Here is a 19,590-nt window from a genome sequence, read left to right on the forward strand (position 1 = left end):
TGAGTTTGAAAAGCTTCAGGCAGGGAGTGCAGCCACAGGCTCCACTGCTCTCTCTGGTCTTACGCCCCGTGGTTCCGTACACCTAAGCTGTCTCCTGGGCTTGCAGTGCCTGTCGCGGCTTTTGCTTTCCTTACTGAGCACTCTGGGTTTGTCCTCCACCAGACTTCTTAGCTCAAGGCCAGCTGAACCCCACCCTGCAGGTCACCCAAGTTCTAGGACAATAGGTGTATTTTGCGTGTATATGCATGTGTATATTTCATTGTTGTTTGGTTTTTTTTTTTATTCTTAACAGTTGTATTTTGGAGCACGAAGTCAATAATTCCTAAGCCCAGCTGTTGAAAGAGGAGGCATGGCTCCAGGCAGAGGCTAATCCACACTCAGCGTGGCTGGTTTGTGACTAAGAAGAAAACACAAATGAAGTACCAGACTAAACCAGTCTTGTTTTTAAAAATCGCTTTTTATTATGAAAACGTTCGCCCACACACCAATTAGAGAACAGTGTCGCGAACTCTCCAGGCACCCATCTCCCAGCGTCAACGAAGATCGACATTTGGCCCTTCTTGGTTTATGCCTTCCACCCTGACTGCTCCCGCGTTCACCTCCCCCCACCGCCAGTGAGCTGGGGTGTTTTACAGCGAATCCGAGACGTCATAACATTTCACTAGAGCACTTGTGTCCCATCTCCAAGGGCTAACACCTCTAGCACTCTTTTTTAACCTAACTCCTCTTATCACACTCAGATAATTATCCATAGTTCCTTGATATCAAATACCTCTTTACAAGGGTTTCTTTGAATCTGGATCCTAAGTCCAGACGTGGCCTTTGGTTGATATGCCTCTATCCTAGTTGCCCCTTCCTCTTTTTTTTAATTTTTCTTGTCGCTTGTTGGAAAAGCCGAGTCCTCTCTCCGGTAGACAAGCCTGCGTTCTGGGTTTTGCTGACCGTGCCGCTGCGGGAGCTCTGCCCTGTCCTTGGAAGGCTGATTTCCCATGAACTGCGTGGATCTGGAGACACGTCCCATTCCGTTTCCGTTTCTCTGGCGAGAAGCCTTCCGAGCTGGGGCCGCGCAGCTGCCCCAGGAGCCGTGGACCGCCGGTGGCTTCTCGCTGCGGCGGGGGCTGCCCAGCGGCCTCGGGCCGCGCCGGGGTGGGCACCTCAGGGTCGGCCCGTCCCGGCCGCCAGCCCGGCCAGAGTCCTTCCTCAGAGTCACGCAAACGCGTGACGAGCAAGAGGAAATGCAGAGTTGCTTAGCTGCTCTCAGGCTTTTATAGAATTTCAGTCCCCAACAGAATGCAATTTTACCTAGTTTATCAAAGTTATCATATATCCTGGTGCTTCAAAGCCCCCCGGCCATTTCCTATGTAACTGACCATATTTTTGCAGCTCTCCTGCTAGAGTTTTTCTGTCATCCCTCGTAGATTTCAGCATTCTTATATCCTTTAACACAAATGGTATGTGAAATGGATGCTACCTCTACCTTATTTAAAGATTATTCCGAAAGGGGAAAAAGATACATGGTATATATTAGTAGGAAAGTGATTTTTAATAAGGATTATATAAAAAGAATCCTGGAATTGGAAATAAACGTTTTAATGGAATAGATTGGGGCACAAAGGAAAAATGATTACAAAATCAGGGTTTTTGTCATTTTCATGCTAGTGGGAATTTTCGCATGAAAGGCCCCAGGGTTCAGCACACTGCACAGTCCAGGGGGCCCCCATGCCAGGAGAGCCAGCCCCCACAGCTGGACAGTTCCTGTCTACATATTTAAAAATAACACTCTGAAGGTAAACAGTGTTACTTTATATATAGCACGGCTGATTAGGCATTTATTTTTCCTTAAAATAAAAAGGTTCTACAATTACACAGCTCCCCACAAAGCCTGTTTAATCCATTTCTCTCGAATGAAGCAGGCAATGAATTTTCACATAGATTTTCAGTTCTCAGGTATCTGTGTAGTATTTAGACTCTGGCAGGAAACTTGATTGTTCTCAATTTCACCAGGACATTATTTCTTTCAAGTGAAAATATTTGACATCATAAGGAGCTATGACTAGAGAAAAAAGTGCTGGTTTTAAAGGAGAGAGAAATCTAAAGAGGGTCCTTTTAATCTTGAGCCCTGCTACACGATCTAAATCTGGTGCACAAGATAAAAACACGGCCTCTGATACCTCCCTCTATAATTACAGTATAACAGATGCACTCGACGCTCCCTCTTGAAATTAGAAACAGTACACTGAAATCGCCTCCTAACTCGAGCCCCGGTGCCAGTATCAGAGGACATATATTCAAGAACTAAATTTGTACGTAAACAAACACGTACTTGCCAAGGGATAGGATTCTACCAGGAATTAAACATTGAGTTTGGGAGCAGATGTGGCTCAAGTGGTTGAACTCCTGCTTCCCACACGGCAGGTCCCGGTTCAGTTCCCAGTGTCTCCTGAAAAAAAAAAACAAAACCTAACAATAAAGAAACAACAAACAATACAGATGAAAAAACCAACTCAGAAAAGCTGACGTGGCTCAGTGGTTGAACACCAGCTTCCCATATACGAGGTCCCAGGTTCAATCCCCAGCCCTGGGTAAAATAATAATAATAATAATATAAAATAATAATAACAGAGTTTAGCACAACTGCAAGAAAATATGCATGACATGAGATTTCACTTACACTGGTTTTTTTTTTAAGATTTATTTATTTATTTCTCTCCCTTTCCCCCTCATCCCCCCTTGCCCTGGTTGTCTGTTCTCTGTGTCTATTTGCTGCGTCTTCCTCTTCTGTCTGCTTCTGTTGTTGTCAGCAGCATGGGAATCTGTGTTTCTTTTTGTTGCGTCATCTTGTTGTGTCAGCTCTCCATGTGCGCGGCGCCATTCCTGGGCAGGCTGCACTTTCTTTCGCGCTGGGCGGCTCTCCTTACAGGGTGCACTCCTTGCACATGGGGCTCCCCTACTCGGGGACACCCCTGCATGGCAGGGCACTCCTTGCTCACACCAGCACTGTGCGTGGGCCAGCTCCACACGGGTCAAGGAGGCCCGGGGTTTGAACCACGGACCTCCCATGTGGTAGACGGATGCCCTAACCACTGGGCCAAGTCCGCTTCCCTACAATGGTTTTTATAAACAGCTGTTGCCCTCAAAGAAAAGACAACTTCTGGTATGCAGAAATAAAATATAAATCATTTTACAGTACTTTGTTTTCTTTGTTTTAAGGAGGTCCTGGGGTTGAACCCGAGACCTCGTACATGGGAAGCACACTCAGACCACTGAGCTACTTCCGCTCCCCTTCTTTACTCCGTAATGTATGATTTACAAGTCTCCCAGGAGCCAGGAAGCCTGTCGATAATGTAGGCGGCCTTGAGAAGCGACCCTTTCTTCCTGCAGGGTGACCGACAACACGTGGACACCCAGCTTTGCAGCGAGCCGGCCCTGCCCATCAGCCTGGACCGAGATCAGGCTCACTCTCGGTTAACGAAACGCCCGTGGGTGGGCCCCCGGGAGCCAGAGGCCCGTGGGTTTGGGCATGAGCTGCTTTAGTCCGCAGAGATGTTTTGATCTCAAAATGCTGAAGCAACTAAGAAGAGAAAGAGAGAGGAGGATTCAAATTTGGGGCCGCAGAAAATTCTCGAAGCCCCGTGTGCTCTGAGACTCCTGCCATGGCTGCAGACTCCGTGCAGCTAGGGAGCCGAGCAGCACACGTCCATCCGGGAGAACACAGGACCCTCGGCACCCCACCGAGCCAGCGGGGTGCCAGTCGTCGGAAAACGGCCCAACGGCCCGGGCAGGGGTCTGCCACGTCCACGGACCACGCTGAGACCAGCACGACAAAGACGAGCAAGCAAGTTTCAAAGGGTTGATGCTCCCTGAGCCATTCCAGACTTCTAACTCATTTCCTTCCGTGCTAGGTGTAGATAAAAAGAAGAGGAGGGAGAACGAGGAATACAGGGAAGCTCGAGGCTTCCTGCTGCTGCAGAGCCTTCCGGCAGGACACAGGAGACCACAGGGGGGAGCTGTTGGAGGTGGGTCATCCAGCTCACTTCACCTTTTCAATGTCCCCCGGTTAAATATACTTGTTTGGGCCTCTGATTCCACTTCCCATTTCTACACGTCAAAAGCAGAACCAGCCCTGCCTGGCAGCGCAAAACCGGAAAGTACCTAAACTGTGAGTTTTAAAGAGCACCCAAGTATTCGTTAAGCCCAGGGCAGTAATCTCCTGTTAAAGTCGCCCCTAGGCTTAGGGAGCAAAGGGCAATCTGCTCGAAAGACATGTAGGGAGCAGATGTGGCTCAAGCAGTTGGGTGCCTCCTACATGGGAGGTCTTGGGCTTGGTTTCTGGTGCCTCCTAAAGAAGACGAATAGACAAAACGAGCTGACGTAATGAGCTGATGAGTGAGCAGACACAACAAGCAGGGAGTGGATGTGGCTCAAGTGGTTGGGTGCCCGCCTCCCAAACTGGAGGTCCTGGGTTTGGTTCCTAGTACCTCCTAAAAGAAGACAAACAGATGAGTGGACACAATGAGCAGAGACAATGAGCAGGGACAACAAGCAGAGACAACAAGCAGACATAGCATACAAAAAGTAGACAGACGAGGAAGCCGTCTCAGCAGGGGGGTGGGGAGGGAATATATGTAGGCTCCAGAAGGGGAGGAAGGACTTGCCATTTGCCCCTTAGAACAGTGCAGGTGGCACATCAGCCATTCAGACCTTGGTCTTCCACCAGGCCCCTCCACGCTGCCCACGGTGTCCACGATAAAGCCCGAACAGCCGACAGAGGACACGTTTGGAGAACACCTGCTGCTGTGACCAGGCCGCCCCCGCCCTGCCGTGCCCCCTCTCCAGCCCCATCCCCCAGGCAGAGGACACAGGAGGGGACCTTGGGGTGGGCCGGGGCCAAGAGACGGGCCAGCTGGGCTCCCGGCTGCAGTGAGGGCGAGTCTGGCGCTCGTCACCCTGTCACTGTTAATCAGCCGGCCTGGAGTGGCTTGTCTTTAGACAGTTCTAGAATGTTCTGGCGGCAAGATGGCTTCCTTTAAGCCCCTAAGTATCCTTTGTTCTGACTTGAGAACTGCTTGCACCTTCCCATGGGGGCAGAAGGGGGGGCGCACACACAGGTCTCCCAACTTCAAGTCCAGTGTGCCATGTGGGTCTTTTCTCTTTTCTGAAAGGTACATACTCATGGAAAACACTAAAAATACAGAGAAGACATAAAGTAGAAAAGAAAGCCCGCTCTCCCACCGCAATTCATCTCCCAAGGAGCTGAGGCGTATCACTGCGTTCGTCTGTGCAATACCAGTACCTCGGTCCTGATTTCAAGGGGGCACGTGCAACACGTCCCCATGAAAGCTGTCCTTCCCTTCCCTTCCCAATACCCGCATGCACGCGCGCTGTAAGGCTGGGGAAGATACTGCCGAGAGGCTTTTTTCATGTGCGCGTGCTGAATCTTATCCATTATCTTCTGGGATGGTCAAATAATTTTCTTTCCTTTAATTTGTTACTGTGGCAAATTGTATTAACAGATTTTTCTTGCATTCAACTACTCCTGAATACACCTGATTTGGTAAGGCTGCATTTCTGTTTTATATGTAGAAGGATTTGGTGTGCCAATTTTTCATTTACGATGTTTTCTATCCTTGTTAATAAATGAGATTGGCCGGTAGTTTTCCTTTGTTGTACTCTCTTTTCCAGGTTTGAAGATCAAAGTTATGCAAGTCTCATAAAATGAGCAGAGAGGGATTTTTCCAGCATAATGTACGTAGACTCGCCTGGGAATGGTACCCCAGACCCAGGAAGTCACTACCACAGGGTGGGACCCAGGAGTCTCCTTTTAAGACGCTGCCCTGGCGGTTGTGAGGGCGCCCGGTGTTTGAACACCCTCTATTTGACACCTTCTGTGGGAGGCTGAGGCTCGACAGACCATGGGAAGTGCTGTCCTGGGAGCTAATCCACGCCTGTGGGCGTGAGCCAACCGCAGGCGGGACCTCCTGCATGAGGTCACTTCAGGAGGGCGTGGCCAGGGGGTCTAAGTCCACTCTTCCTCGAGTCCTTATAAAAGGGATGAACACAGAGAGAACCCCACAAGGACAGAGAAAAGGCCACAGGGGCGGACAGGGAGAGCCACAAGGAAGCAAGGGGCTGAGAGCCGCTGGGCCAGAGGAGAGGAAGCTGAAGCAAAGCAGCCCAAAGAGAAGGGAGAGACGGGCAGACGCCGCCACGGGCCGGCACTGGGGAGAAAGCACCGCCTGATGGTGCCTTCATGCAGACACGTTCACGGCCCCAGAGCTATGAGCACGCACCCTAACAGATCCCCCTGTAAAAGCCAGCCCACTTCCGGTATATTGCTGCCAGCAGCTTTGAGCCAACTTCCCTTCACCTCTCTCGGGTACTCCCAGGTGATGAAAAGAGCTGTGCCCTTGGGACTCCTTGTCACACCGCGCCACCTGCCCATCCTTCAGGCCTCAATACCTGGGATCTCTGCCCAAGGAGGAAGGAAACCAGGCGGGCAGCCACGGGTAGCAATGGCTGCTGTTGGCAGCGGGGTCTTAACATGTAAAAAGGGATTTAATGCAAAAATGACTTTTAGGAACGAAATCATATTCTGATCTTTAACCACAAAGTCCAGATTCCTCTGAATCCAAAGAATTCTGACCTCTTTGGTCAGAACCCAAAGGCCAACCCCTGGCTCCCCTGTCTCCTACCTGGATCACGACCAGGGGGATCCCCAGTTCTGTGATTCTCCGCCCGATGCAGCTGCGAACCCCATACCCAAAGGGGATGGAGCCAAAATTGTCTCCTTTCCTCAGCCAGCGCTCGGGAGAACTCCTTGGCCCGGGGAAGTCCTCATCCTCATAGGATGTGGCGTAGTGGCAGAGGGCCAGTTGTGTCTGACGAAACCAGGCACACCAGAAAAAGGGGGAACGGAATCCCTCGAAAGCAGCACAGGGGTCAGAGCCCCCTTGGAGAGACCCTCCAGGAGGAGCCACTCAAGGTCCCAAGAGAACCAAGATGGCAGCTCCTCCTTCCGCTCACGCCCCACCCCGAGTGGCAATGGGGCCACTGAGAAGGCAAGTTGAGTCCTTCAGAGACTCTCCTGGTGGGAACTGCCGTTTCCATAGTGCCTCTCAGGGCACAGGCCCGTGGGCTACAGGAATACGCGGCTCTGTTTACCCCAGAGCAGTAAGATCACACGAGTCATTCAGCCCCTCGCCTCTGAAGCCTGTCTCTATCATGAACTATATGCAGAGCAGGAGGAAGTGTGCTGACTGCTGTGCTGGTGCCAGGATTTCCTCAACAGGGAAGCAGCTTCCAGCCTCCACTGCACAGCCCACCCCCCACCCAGTGTCAACCGCACTCACCCCTTTGGGGATCAGAAACCCTCAGACAACCAGATCTTCTTGGGTCACCCGGCCGTTCCCCGGCAGCACGGGAAACAGTCTGGAAAGATGACAATGAAAAAGGAAATGGCAGTGCGACTTGGAAAGGTTTCATTAACCACGTAAAAACCTGGATATACTGTCACCACGAGAACCCCAAGACGGGTGTACTCTTCAGAGTTGCCGAAATTGGTGTGAGACCCTTTTTCAAGGAAGAGGCCACTAGAGGTACTATGGGGTCTACAAAATACATTTTGAGAACTGCTACTTCTGTGTTGGGATTGTCTCAGGAAGGTGATCTTAAGAAAATTATGAATAAAAGTACCAGTAAATCACATAGTATCTCTCTCTCTCACTTTCCTTATATAATTTTTTTTCGAGATTAAGCAACATGCTATAGAATGAGGATAAAATACAAGTTGAAGTGTCATCACATCAGGTTCAAACGAATTCTTTTTGTGTGTACTGTGCAAATTAACCCTCGCTCTGCCACAGCACTTCCTCGAGAAGGCGCGCTGTGTTTAGGTGCCCTGAATCTCAGGGGCCTGAGGAGCCTCACTGGCCACCTAGCCCCACCTCCCACCCGAACCGCCTCAGCCCCCGAGGAGTCATATCCGCCAGGACCCAGCTCTTCCGATGCTCAGGCCAGTAAAGGGCTTCCTTTCCACAAGTAAATAAGCCTTACTGCGCGGTGTCTCCAGTCCAAACTAGAATTTTCACACAAGAGCTACTGCACTTTGTTAACTAGAATGGTAATTAGCCAAACAGCCCAAAATATTTTCCTAACAAATCAACCTTGTTCTGTTTTCCTCTTCAGAGGAACAGAATCCAAGGGGTATTAGCCCAGGAACATTGTGGGAAACTTTTTTTTAAAAAGATTTATTTATTTTATTTATTTCTCTCCCCTTCCTCCCCACCCCGGTTGTCTGTTCTCTGTGTCCATTTGCTGCGTGTTCTTCTTTGTCCGCTTCTGTTGTTGTCAGCGGCATGGGAATCTGTGTTTCTTTGTGTTGCGTCATCTTGCTGTGTCAGCACTCCGTGTGGGTGGCACCATTCCTGGGCAGGCTGCACTTTCTTTCACTCTGGGCGGCTCTCCTTACGGGGTGCACTCCTTGTGCGTGGGGCTCCCCTACGTGGGAGACACCCCTGCGTGGCAGGGCACTCCTTGCGTGCATCAGCACTGTGCATGGGCCAGCTCCACACGGGTCAAGGAGGCCCGGGGTTTGAACCGCAGACCTCCCATGTGGTAGACAGACGCCCTAACTACTGGGCCAAGTCCGCGTCCCTGTGGGAAACTCTTGATGAACCAAATGACCAAAGCAGGTAACTGCTGCAAAGAGCTCTGCAAAGTCCCATCCATATTTCCACCCACAGGACGGAAGAGCCTTCCTGTATTCTGACAAGAGCAGAGAGGAAATGGGAATATCTTCTTCCTAAACGCACAAGCCCGACCACACCATGTGACAGTTCAGCCACTGAGGGGAGCTGCAGAATTTGCTCCATTCTCCGTTTTTAAGCCAAAAGGGTATCATGTTGATAAAAGTATTAAGATTTAAGGATACATATTCGACATGGATTTTGGTGCGTCTATTTACCTCAGGGTTTCCTTAAGGAGAGCTCGGACCAGCAGCACTTTGGTGACATCCTCGGCGGCTGGAACATGCCTCTCCCCCAAATTTTTAACTACACAGTCTGCTGCACTTCCGGGTGCCTCGCCAGGAGGTGCACAGCCCATGATAAGGTGATCGACGTCTACGGAAAGAAACCAGCAGGCACAGAAACATCCGAGAGGAAAGATTTGAAACAGGACACAAGGCCAGAAAGGGGTCACTTTTGTAAAATCATCATCGTACAATTTGATCGTGCAGTTTAATGTCTTACCAAACCTTAGTTCATGCCAGAAAAAAATTGAACAAAGAAATATTTTTGGACAGTAACATCAACTATGTGATTCAAGCGCTCCTTTAAAGAAGAGCCACAGGAAATGTTCTTTATGGAACATTTTTTAAATCATTTAAGAGCCACAGGCCTCCTGTCCAGTGGCTCCTTAGAGGAATGCTGGATGATTCTGGAAGTTGTGCCTTGTGGCTTCCTGTGACCTTCTTTGCAGAGTCGCTCAATTTTCACAAAAAGGGGCCTGAGTAAAAGCATGAGCCACAACAGGAAAAATAGTATGAACTCGATTTGTCTAGATTTAAAACTTTTGTGCCTTAAGGGACATTATCAAGAAAGTGAAAAGACAGCTTACAGAATGGGAGAAAATAGTTATAAATCATGTATCTGCCATGGGTTTAAGATCCAGAAAATATAAGGAATTGCTACAACTCCACAACAGAGAGACAAACAACCCAATCTAAAGAGGGGCGATGGTGTGTAAAAGGCACAAAGTTCTGAAACATGTTACGACATGGATGAACCTTGAAGACATGATGTTGAGGGAAAGAAACCAGACCGAAAAGGACTAATGTTGGATGATTCCACTTACGTGAAAACCCAGAAAAAGCAGAGTCAGAAACTAGATTACAGGTTACCAGGAGCTGAGGGAGCAGCAACTGGGCAGTTACTGCTCGATGGGTCCAGAATTTCTATCAGGGTGGTGAAAAAGTCTCAGTAATGGATGGTGGTGATGGTAGCACAATATCGGGAATAGAATGAATATCACGGTATTAAACACATGAAAATGGTTAAATTGGGAAATTTTGTGCTATATATATGTTACCACCATAAAATTTAAAATGGGGAGTGGGTTAGTGGACCGAGGTTGCTCTTCGGCCTGGGAACCCTTTGATCTTCTGGGATCCCACAAACTCAAGATGATTGGGCTAGGGAAACGGACTTGGCCCAGTGGTTAGGGCGTCCGTCTACCACATGGGAGGTCCACGGTTCAAACCCCGGGCCTCCTTGACCCGTGTGCAGCTGGCCATGCGCAGTGCTGATGCGTGCACGGAGTACCGTGCCATGCAGGGTTGTCCCCCACGTGGGGGAGCCCCACGCACAAGGAGTGCGCTCCGTAGGGAGAGCCGCCCAGCGTGAAAGGAAGGTGCAGCCTGCCCGGGAATGGCGCCGCCCACACTTCCCGTGCCGCTGACGACGGCAGAGGCGGACAAAGAAACAAGACGCAGCAAATAGACACATAGAACAAGACAACCGGGGGAGGGGGGGAAATTAAATAAATAAATAAAATCTTACAAAAAAAAAAAAATGATTGGGCTAGATCTACTCTGGCTGCCCTAAGCTGGAAGAAGTCTAGCTGCTAAAGGATTATGGGTTAGTCATTGTTCCCATACATTTATCAAGTAAAGTCAACGTAAAGGGATTAAATCACTCATTTGTGGAAAGCACTATCATTTTTATACCACTTCTCAGACTGAAGAATAACATCTATTGAGAATGTATTATCATGATGATGATGTATGTATGTATTATTCTCCCAGGTACCAGGAGCACTAAAACTGGTACTATTATCTACGTCACTGATTTCACACTCTTGGAAACAAGGAAATTCTATACTCTCTAAATGCCTTTTCTTTCATCTAAAAAATAATCTTAAATAGGCCATATTGATATCATTTCCCTGTAGCAGATATGCATAAAATGATAAGGAAATAGTTTAGATGATTCTTAGGAAGATAAGAAAAAGATTTTCCCTTAAAATCACATTTTGTGGGAAAATAAAATGTGGGGCAGCCATACAATGGAAAACGACTGAGCTGTGATAAATAATGAAGCATTGACACAGAAAGCAGCACGGATGCATCTCAAAATCATGGGCGAAGTCAAAAGCCAGACACCAACAAATACATGCTGTGTGGTTCCATTTATACCAGTTTCTAGAAAAATGCAAAGTAATGTAGAGTGACAAAAAGAGCAACGGTGGGGGAGATGCAGTTCAAGGAGCTGAGCGCCTGCTTCCCATGCTTGCAGGTTCAATCCCTGGTAACTCCAGAAAACAAACAAAACAAACCAGAAAGCCAGCCCTCGCCGGGGAGCGGCTGTAGCTCAGTGGCTGAGCGCCTGGTTCCCACGCACAAGGGCCTGGGTTTAATACTCAGTACCTCCACACAAAAAAGCAGTGGTTTCTTGGGTGTAGGGAGGACAGATTATCAGGGGGCTTGAGGCACTTTCGGGGCTGGAGGAGATGTGCAGCATCTCGACTGTGGTGGAGGTTTCACAAATGACTTATATCTTCACACACAACTTACCAAACTGCACAGCTGAAATGGATGCAGTTTAGTGCACATAAACTACATACCAGAATGAAGTCGGGGTTTTTTAATGACATGTTAAAAAGCCAATGTGAAGTGTAAGAGTTTGGCTCCTGACAGATTCGCTGGCTTGCTTTGGCTAGAGAGAACAGGCTCCTTCTGCACTGGCTGTCACTGTGATGCTCTTAGTTTCCAGCAGGGGGCAAGAGGCAAAGAACATCCAAATCAGCGCTTTGCCTCTTGCTTCTTCAGTACAGGGGTGATTTGGCTTGAGCAAGCCCACATCGCCCTTCGCTTTCAGATAATTCACTGGAATTTTCACAGACTATATCATTTAATTTGCATTTAATGTACATATCTTTTTGTTGTCATTGTAAAAGATCCATGAGAAGAAAAAGTCGGTACGAAGGATTTTGCTTTTCCATGATTAAGTCACATTATAGTAAAAATAATCTAAGTGAACCCTCAGGTGTTTTCTCCTCATAAAAGGGAGGCTGTGCCTTGTTCAAGTTTGGGGAGCACTCGTGTAACAGAAAAACTTTGAGGTGACCAGCCTTGTTGTTGAGTTTCCCACCTTAGAACACGCTGTGAGAATACAGAGGTGTTTGGGGGGGTGTTTTCCAAAGAGTAGAGCACTAGGCAAATTCTAATTACCTTTCCAACAGGAACACAGAAACACCCCACTCCAGCTCAGCGCTCCCCTAGTTTCCTGCCACCAGTCACTGGATGCCCGACCCAGCTCTCACCTGCCTCACGGCCCCTTTTAGCAAATGGCTAAATGTCTCTGTATACACACCTTACGCGTACGTGGTTTCTCATAAATGAATCCTGGTATCCACACGTTTCTAGAAGGAAGTGGGCCCCCTACCCTCGCTGTGCCACCCCCTGCCAAGTAACCCATGTGACTTCTCAACACATCCATGCACAAACAGAGGTGGGGGGTGGGCACAGGTTTTTTTTGCTAATGGGAACACAGTGCACACACTTCCCAGCATCTTCTTTTCTCACTTAATAACAGCATGTGGAATTCCCGCCAATTCAAATGGCAGGGCTTGTTTCATTCTGTTATTGAACCGCAGTTAAATTCTTGGAATTAAACGTTCATAGTACATATTATGCCTCTGCTACACTGATGGATTTTATTCTAGTATTTTATTTAGAACTTGTAAATATGTACAAACGTGTACATACACAAACGCATACATATTCATAAGCCAAGCCGATTACTAGTATTCTTTTTTTATACTCTTCTTTAGCAGGTTTTGGTTTTCAGGTTATGTGCCTTCACGAAATGAACTGAGGAGTTTACCAGGGCCTGGAATATTTTAAATGATACATAAAAAATAAAAATAAAAAAAGCTTTTAATGTATGTGCTTTCTTCATTTATAATAATATGAAACAATGGTCAAAATGTTTTGCAAATCAGAAAAATAGATGTGTATATGCTGAAGCCCAGAACAACGAGATGGTATGATGTTTGGATTTCTTTTTTTTAATCACACAGCAAGGACATGGTGTGAGGTAAAGAAGGATGGAGGATTAAATAAGATTACTGATGACGGTGAAGCTGGATAATGACTGCAGCTCATAGGGCTACTCTCTACATTTTTATGTAACCTCCATCAAAATTAAAATAATAAAAATGAAAAATCAGGAATGCAATTTAAACTTTTTAAACTCATGTCACGTTGTGTGCCTATGTGTGTGACAAAGGAATTGTAGCTGAGTTTTTTTGTTGTGTTTTTTTCCCAGAATTCATTGGCAACCTGAGTTTTCCACTTTATCTGTACTTTTTAAGACAGTAGAGCTTCTCCGGGAAACCCTCGGCAGCGAAGCCGAAGCTTGCTCCTGCCAACAGCGGGGTCTGCCTGACAAGCAGACAGGGCCCCCGATTCCCAGGCTAGGCCCCGGGCCGGGCCGTGCGGGCTCGTGGAAGCAACGGGCGCCCGTGTGCTCACGGCGTCCACGCCGGCCAGCAGCACCTCCGCCACGCTTGCGTGGACGTCCTCCAGCGTCAGCTCCCACCCGGGACCAGGCGCGCGAGCAGGCCCCGGTCACCCCTCGCCTCGCTCCACTTGGTGCCACATGTCCCTTAACGCGCTGGCAACGTGAATCTGGCCTGTGTGGAAACAGCATTTCTTCTGAAAGGAGTCCTGGCCGAGGATAACTATTTTTTCAGTCTCGAGCCCCTCGAGGTCCTCCTAATACCACAAGTGAGAACTGGCCGAGGCTCAGGAAAAGCCAGACCGACAGACCGTCGTTTTTGGAACTTCACGCCAAGTAGCAAGCAAATGAATGGAAAGCTCAACATCTCTTTCTTTTTTGGAAATTATCTGTAAAGCAAATAGCTTCACTAATCAAATACCAGTAAAAGCCATTTATAAGGAGTAACAACAAAGTAGACTTTTCACGATGCCTCCAGAAGGGAGACTGAAGTGAGGAGTGGGAACAGGCCATGAGCTAAGAGCTATTTTATCAACATCATAACTTACAAATGCAAATGAGCGCCGACCCTCAAAAGATACCATACGACAGACACTTCCTTCAGTGTTAGTGTTGTTCTAAACGTTTGGGAAATCTTTTTTTTTTTTTTTGCTGGGAACTTATCATAAAAAAATTTTTTTTTAGCCACTTAAGAAAACCAGTGCAGCGGACTTGGCTCAGTGGGTAGGGCATCCGCCTACCGCATGGGAGGTCCGCGGTTCAAACCCCGGGCCTCCTTGACCCGTGTGGAGCTGGCCCATGCGCAGTGCTGATGCGCGCAAGGAGTGCCGTGCCACGCAGGGGTGTCCCCCGCATAGGGGAGCCCCACACGCAAGGAGTGCGCCTGTAAGGAGAGCCGCCCAGTGTGAAAGAAAGTGCAGCCTGCCCAGGAATGGCGCCGCACACACGGAGAGCTGACACAGCAAGATGACGCAACAAAAAGAAACACAGATGCCCGGGCCGCTGACGACAACAGTAGCGGACAAAGAAGATGCAGCAAATAGACACAGAGAACAGACAACCGGGGTGGGGGGGTGGGGGGAGGGGAGAGAAATAAATAAATCTTAAAAAAAAGAAAAAAAGAAAACCAATCTCCTTACTTTGTGGTCTCATGTTGAGTTTGAACGAAAGTGGTTTTCCTTGGCTCATTCTACCAAGTCAGCAACAATGAATCTGTCTCCTTGCAGAAAGCTCTGACTGAGAACGCTGAAGTGCTTGTGCCAGGGGCCTGAAACGCTAGGTGCGTTTTAAACGATGTCAGGCTTATTGCACTACAGGTGTCATCTCCCACAAACTGCGCTTACTGAACTGTGTCACTTCTGGTGTGTTTGTTAAAATTAAAAATAATATTTAAAATAAAAACTCGGTTGTGACTTTCTGGCAACAACCCACCTGCTTTCTGCTTATTTGACAAACCAATCTAAGAGTTCACGAATACCAGTGCAGCAGTTTGGTATTATTTATGAATTCCAAAGAGAGATATTATGCTTGTAAACTGGCCTGCTCCTCTGGGCGTGATACCGCTTTGGTTGTATTAAATTCAGAGGTTTCACTTTTACTTTATTATATCAAGACGAAGGCTTCGATTTGACCATGTCGTTAGGGCGTGCAGGGTTGTGGACGCTCAATCAACAACACAGGAGAATAGGCGCAGAGGAAAGAACGTGGCCCCAGGGCCCTGGTGGGAGCTGGTCGTTTACAGGTGACCTTGTGAAGAGCAGCTGCGCCCGGAAAGAAACAAGCCCCAGAGGCAGAGAGAGCAGCCCTGTGCCAGCCTACAGCTGAGGCCTGAAGAAGTGGACTCACGGAGCCTGAGAGGAAGAGGAGGCTGGACCCTCGCAGACATCGCCCGCCATCTTGCTTCAACACGTGGCAACAGATTTTGGGTGAGAAAGTACCTTTTATGGTACCTCATGCTGGACTCTTGGGGACTTTGTAACTGTAAGCTTCTACCCCACATAAATACCCTTTCTCTTTGGGACTTTGTAACTGTAAGCTTAAGCTTCTACCCCACATAAATACCCTTCCTGAAAGCCAACAGGTTCTGTACTTTGCATCAGCAGCCTCTGGCTGACTAACGCACCAAGTAACGCCATGTAGCGTAACAGGTCATCCCTTGCCATATTAAATATATGACCAGCAGGAAAGGTGGGCAATTATGGTTATATTTCAGGGCCCTCAGTTCTTCTCTTACTGAATTTGAAGAGTCCGTCCCAGGACCAGCAGAGCCCTCTCCAGGGTTTCGGGGTGAGGGGCGCAGCCACCGGGGAGGGCGCCTGCGCATGCAAAGGTCTTGAGCTGGCTGAACGTGAGCTCCGGGCCTCGGTGTACCCCACGGTGGATGGCACCTAGGGGCGCCCCAGGCCGCCCAGACGTTGCTCGTAAAGGACGGCGGCCACTCCTACATGGGAAGGGGAGTTGCCAAACCGTCTTCTAACTTGTAACACGGACGTGGGGGCAGGGGTCGCCAAAGGTTCTGGGGGAGGGAGAGGGAACTATGGGGTACTGGGGCATTTGGGGACATGGAACTCGTCCTGCATGGCACTGCAACGACAGATATAGGCCGTTATACACTGTGTCAAAACCTGCAAAATTGTGGGGTGCAAAGTGTAAAGCACAACGTCAACTCTAGACCATGCTTATCAGCAGTGCTTCAATGTGTGGTCACGTGTAACAAATGTACCACGCGAATGAAGGATGTTGTGAGTGGGGGAAAGTGTGGGAGGGGGAGGCCTGGGGCATACAGGGAATCCCCTATATTTCATTGTAACAGTTATGTAATCGAAAGCTTTTTTAAAACTAAAGAGGGGGGATTTGGATCAATGGATAGAGCATCCGGCTATGACATAGGAGGTCTACAGTTCAAACCCCCGGCCTCCTGACCCGTGTGCAGCTGGCCCACGCTCAGTGCTGATGCGCACAAGGAGTGCCCTGCCTCGCAGGGGTGTCCCCCACATAGGGGAGCCCCACGAGCAAGGAGTGTGCCCCGTAAAGAGAGCCACCCAGCGCGAAAGAAAGCGCAGCCTGCCCAGGAGTGGGGCCACACACACGGAGAGCTGACGCAGTACGACGACACAGCAAAAAGAACACAGATTCCCGTGCCTCTGACAATAGAAGCAGACAAAAGAACACACAGCAAATAGAGACAGAGAGCAGACAACTGGTGGGGGGAGGGGAGAGAAATTAAAATCTTTAAAAAAAAAAAAAAAGACTTGGTAATCAGTGTCCTCTAAATGTAAAGCTATTGAAAGTTGTGCTGACACAAAATGTATACTGTATTGAGATGGCAGAGTGTAGTATTTAGAAGAATGGAATCTTGAGTGTAAAAGTCCTGCATTTGAGACCAAGTTTCTGCTGCTAAAAAGAGGAGGACAGAGCAACCTTGAACAAGCTCTTTTCTCTGCCTCAGTTTCCCATCTGGGAAGCAGGAGTGATATAACTGGCTCATGTCAGCACTGTGGAGGATAAACGTCTCTATGGCATTGCTTAATGACTTTAATTTGGTAACATACAACCTAGAATTTCCCATTTTAACTATCTTCAAATATATAATTTAATGTGTTAATTACATTCGTAATGTTGTACTACTGTCAACCATCATTCGTGACCAAGGCTTTTCCATCACCTCAAATACAAACTCTCCACCAATTAATTACCCATTTCACACCCACCCCAGCCCTTGGTAACCTGCACTCTAGTTTCTGACTCTATGAATTCGCATATTCTGATTATTTTGTGTGAGTGAGATCAAACAATAACTGACCTTTTTTGTCTGGTTTATTTCACCCAACATGGTGTCTCCAAGGTTCATTCATGTTGTCACATGTATCAGGACTTCATTCCTTTTTATGGCAGAATAAAATTCCAAAACAAAATATATATACCACATTTTGTTTATTTATTCATCATTTAGTCATCTTTGTATAAAGGCCTCTTGTTTCCAAGACTAAATACTAGAACTTCTTTAGTGAGCAGGGAAAGAAAAGGGGCCAGAAACTCAAAACTTTAAAATGGAAAAGAAATAGGGAGACTAGTATAATTAAATAAATGGCTTAGGCAGCACATAATAGTTTGCGTCTAAGATCATTTGAGATTTTGGTTGGGATTGCAGTGAATTGATACATATGGGGAGAATTGCTATATTTTATGATACTGAGTGTTCTCATCCCTGAGTGTTTTATCTGTCCATTTATTTCAATTTTTTTCTTTTAGTAAAATTTTGAGAATTTTCCCTGCCAAGCCTTTGTACATGCTTCACTAGATTTATTCCCAAGCACCTTATTGTGTTGTTGCTATTATAAAAGCTCTTTTTAAGAATTTAGTTTTCTATTGATTGCTGTTGTTGCAATCCAGCAATCCTCCTGAACCCTGACATTAGTTCCAATATTTTCTGTAGATTTCCTTCAGAAATCTGCCAACTACTACTGTAAATAGTGATTTTCCCCCTTCCTGTTCAATCATTACACATCTTATTTATTTTCTTTGGGATATTTTGAGAGCTCGGAGCTCCAGGACAATGTTACTGAGGAATAATAATTGCATTCAGCACCCAGATAGGAGAGCAAGCATCTTTGTCTGACTTCTGGTTTTCTAAAGTGTTTTCCATCTAACATTGTGATATTGAAAACAGGAGGTTGTTTATAGATAAGCTTAACCGTGATAAGAAGCTTCTTTTCATTCCTAGTTTTGCAATTTTTTTTTCTTAAATCATAAATGACTATAGAGTTTTATTAAAGGATTTTTCTGTGTTTACGGAGATTATTTTGCTGTTCTTCTCCTTTATTATATATGCATGTGTGAATTTGTATGTCCCTGAATTTGATGCAAACTGATGTGCTTAATGTATTCCTGACATGTATGTTTGTTCCTTGTACTTCTGTATTAATGTTTGGAGGTGGAATTTGTTATAATTTTCCTTTCTTATACTGCTATTTTTCAGTTTTGTATTCAAGGATTTCTAGTCTTATAAAATGAAGGTAGTAGATCTCACTAGTAAAACTGTCTGGACTTACTTTATTTTGTAGGTAGAATTTAAAATGCAAATTCTATATCTTTCATAGTTAAAAAATGGTTTTAAAATTTCACCTTGAGTCAGATTTAGTAATTTATATTTTTCTGGGAATTGCCCATTATACCTGTTTCTAATTTTTTTGACATGAAGTTTGTTCATAGTTTCTCATTTATTTAAAATTTATTTCTGGTGGCGGACTTGGCCCAGTGGTTAGGGCGTCCGTCTACCACATGGGAGGTCCACGGTTCAAACCCCAGACCTCCTTGACCTGTGTGGAGCTGGCCCATGCGCAGTGCTGATGCGCGCAAGGAGTGCCGTGCCACGCAGGGGTGTCCCCCGCGTAGGGAGCCCCATGCACAAGGAGTGCGCCCCGTAAGGAGAGCCGCCCAGCGCGAAAGAAAGTGCAGCCTGCCCAGGAGTGGCACCACACACATGGAGAGCTGACACAACAAGATGAAAGAGACATAGATTGCAGGTGCCGCTGACAGGAATACAAGCGGACACAGAAAAACATACAGTTAATGGACACAGAGAGCAAACAACGGGGGGTGGATAAATAAATTTAAAAAATAAATCTTAAAAAAAGAACAAATACACGATCAAGATAATATCCAAAATATTAAAAAATCCTACTACTCAACAATAAAAAGACAAACAATCCAATTGAAAAATGGGCTAAAGAGGGAAGCGGATGTGGCTCAAGCAATTGGGCTCCCGTCTACCATACAGGAGGTGCAGGGCTCAATGTCCAGGACCTCCTGGTGAAGGCACGCTGGCCCATGTGGCGAGCTGGCCTGCACAGAGTGCCAGCCCACACGGAATGCTGCCTTGCACATGAGTACTCGCCCACGCGGAGAGCTGGCACAGCAAGGTGAAGCAACAAAAAGAGACGCAGAGGAGAGAGAGTACGAGACGTGGCAGACCAGGAAGCTGAGCTCGTTCGAGAGAATGATCGCCTCTCTCCCACTCAAGAAGGTCCCAGGATCGGTTCCTGGAGCTGCTTAATGGGAATACAAGCAGACA

At 47.3% G+C, this 19,590-nt stretch overlaps 1 protein-coding gene across 1 annotated transcript; it reads right to left on the reverse strand.

Annotated features, from left to right (window-relative positions):
* Positions 1-3,455: 3,455 nt before the first annotated feature.
* CYP27C1 (cytochrome P450 family 27 subfamily C member 1) lies at positions 3,456-17,349 on the reverse strand. The gene is given in 9 exon segments (XM_071215995.1): positions 3,456-3,484; positions 3,487-3,571; positions 6,693-6,878; positions 7,350-7,428; positions 8,963-9,053; positions 9,056-9,119; positions 13,532-13,692; positions 15,751-15,904; positions 17,320-17,349. Coding segments are annotated over 9 exon segments (879 nt in total).
* Between the last annotated feature and the right edge of the window lie 2,241 nt (positions 17,350-19,590).

Source organism: Dasypus novemcinctus, chromosome 7, assembly GCF_030445035.2.
Source record: "Dasypus novemcinctus isolate mDasNov1 chromosome 7, mDasNov1.1.hap2, whole genome shotgun sequence".
NCBI lineage: Eukaryota > Metazoa > Chordata > Mammalia > Cingulata > Dasypodidae > Dasypus > Dasypus novemcinctus.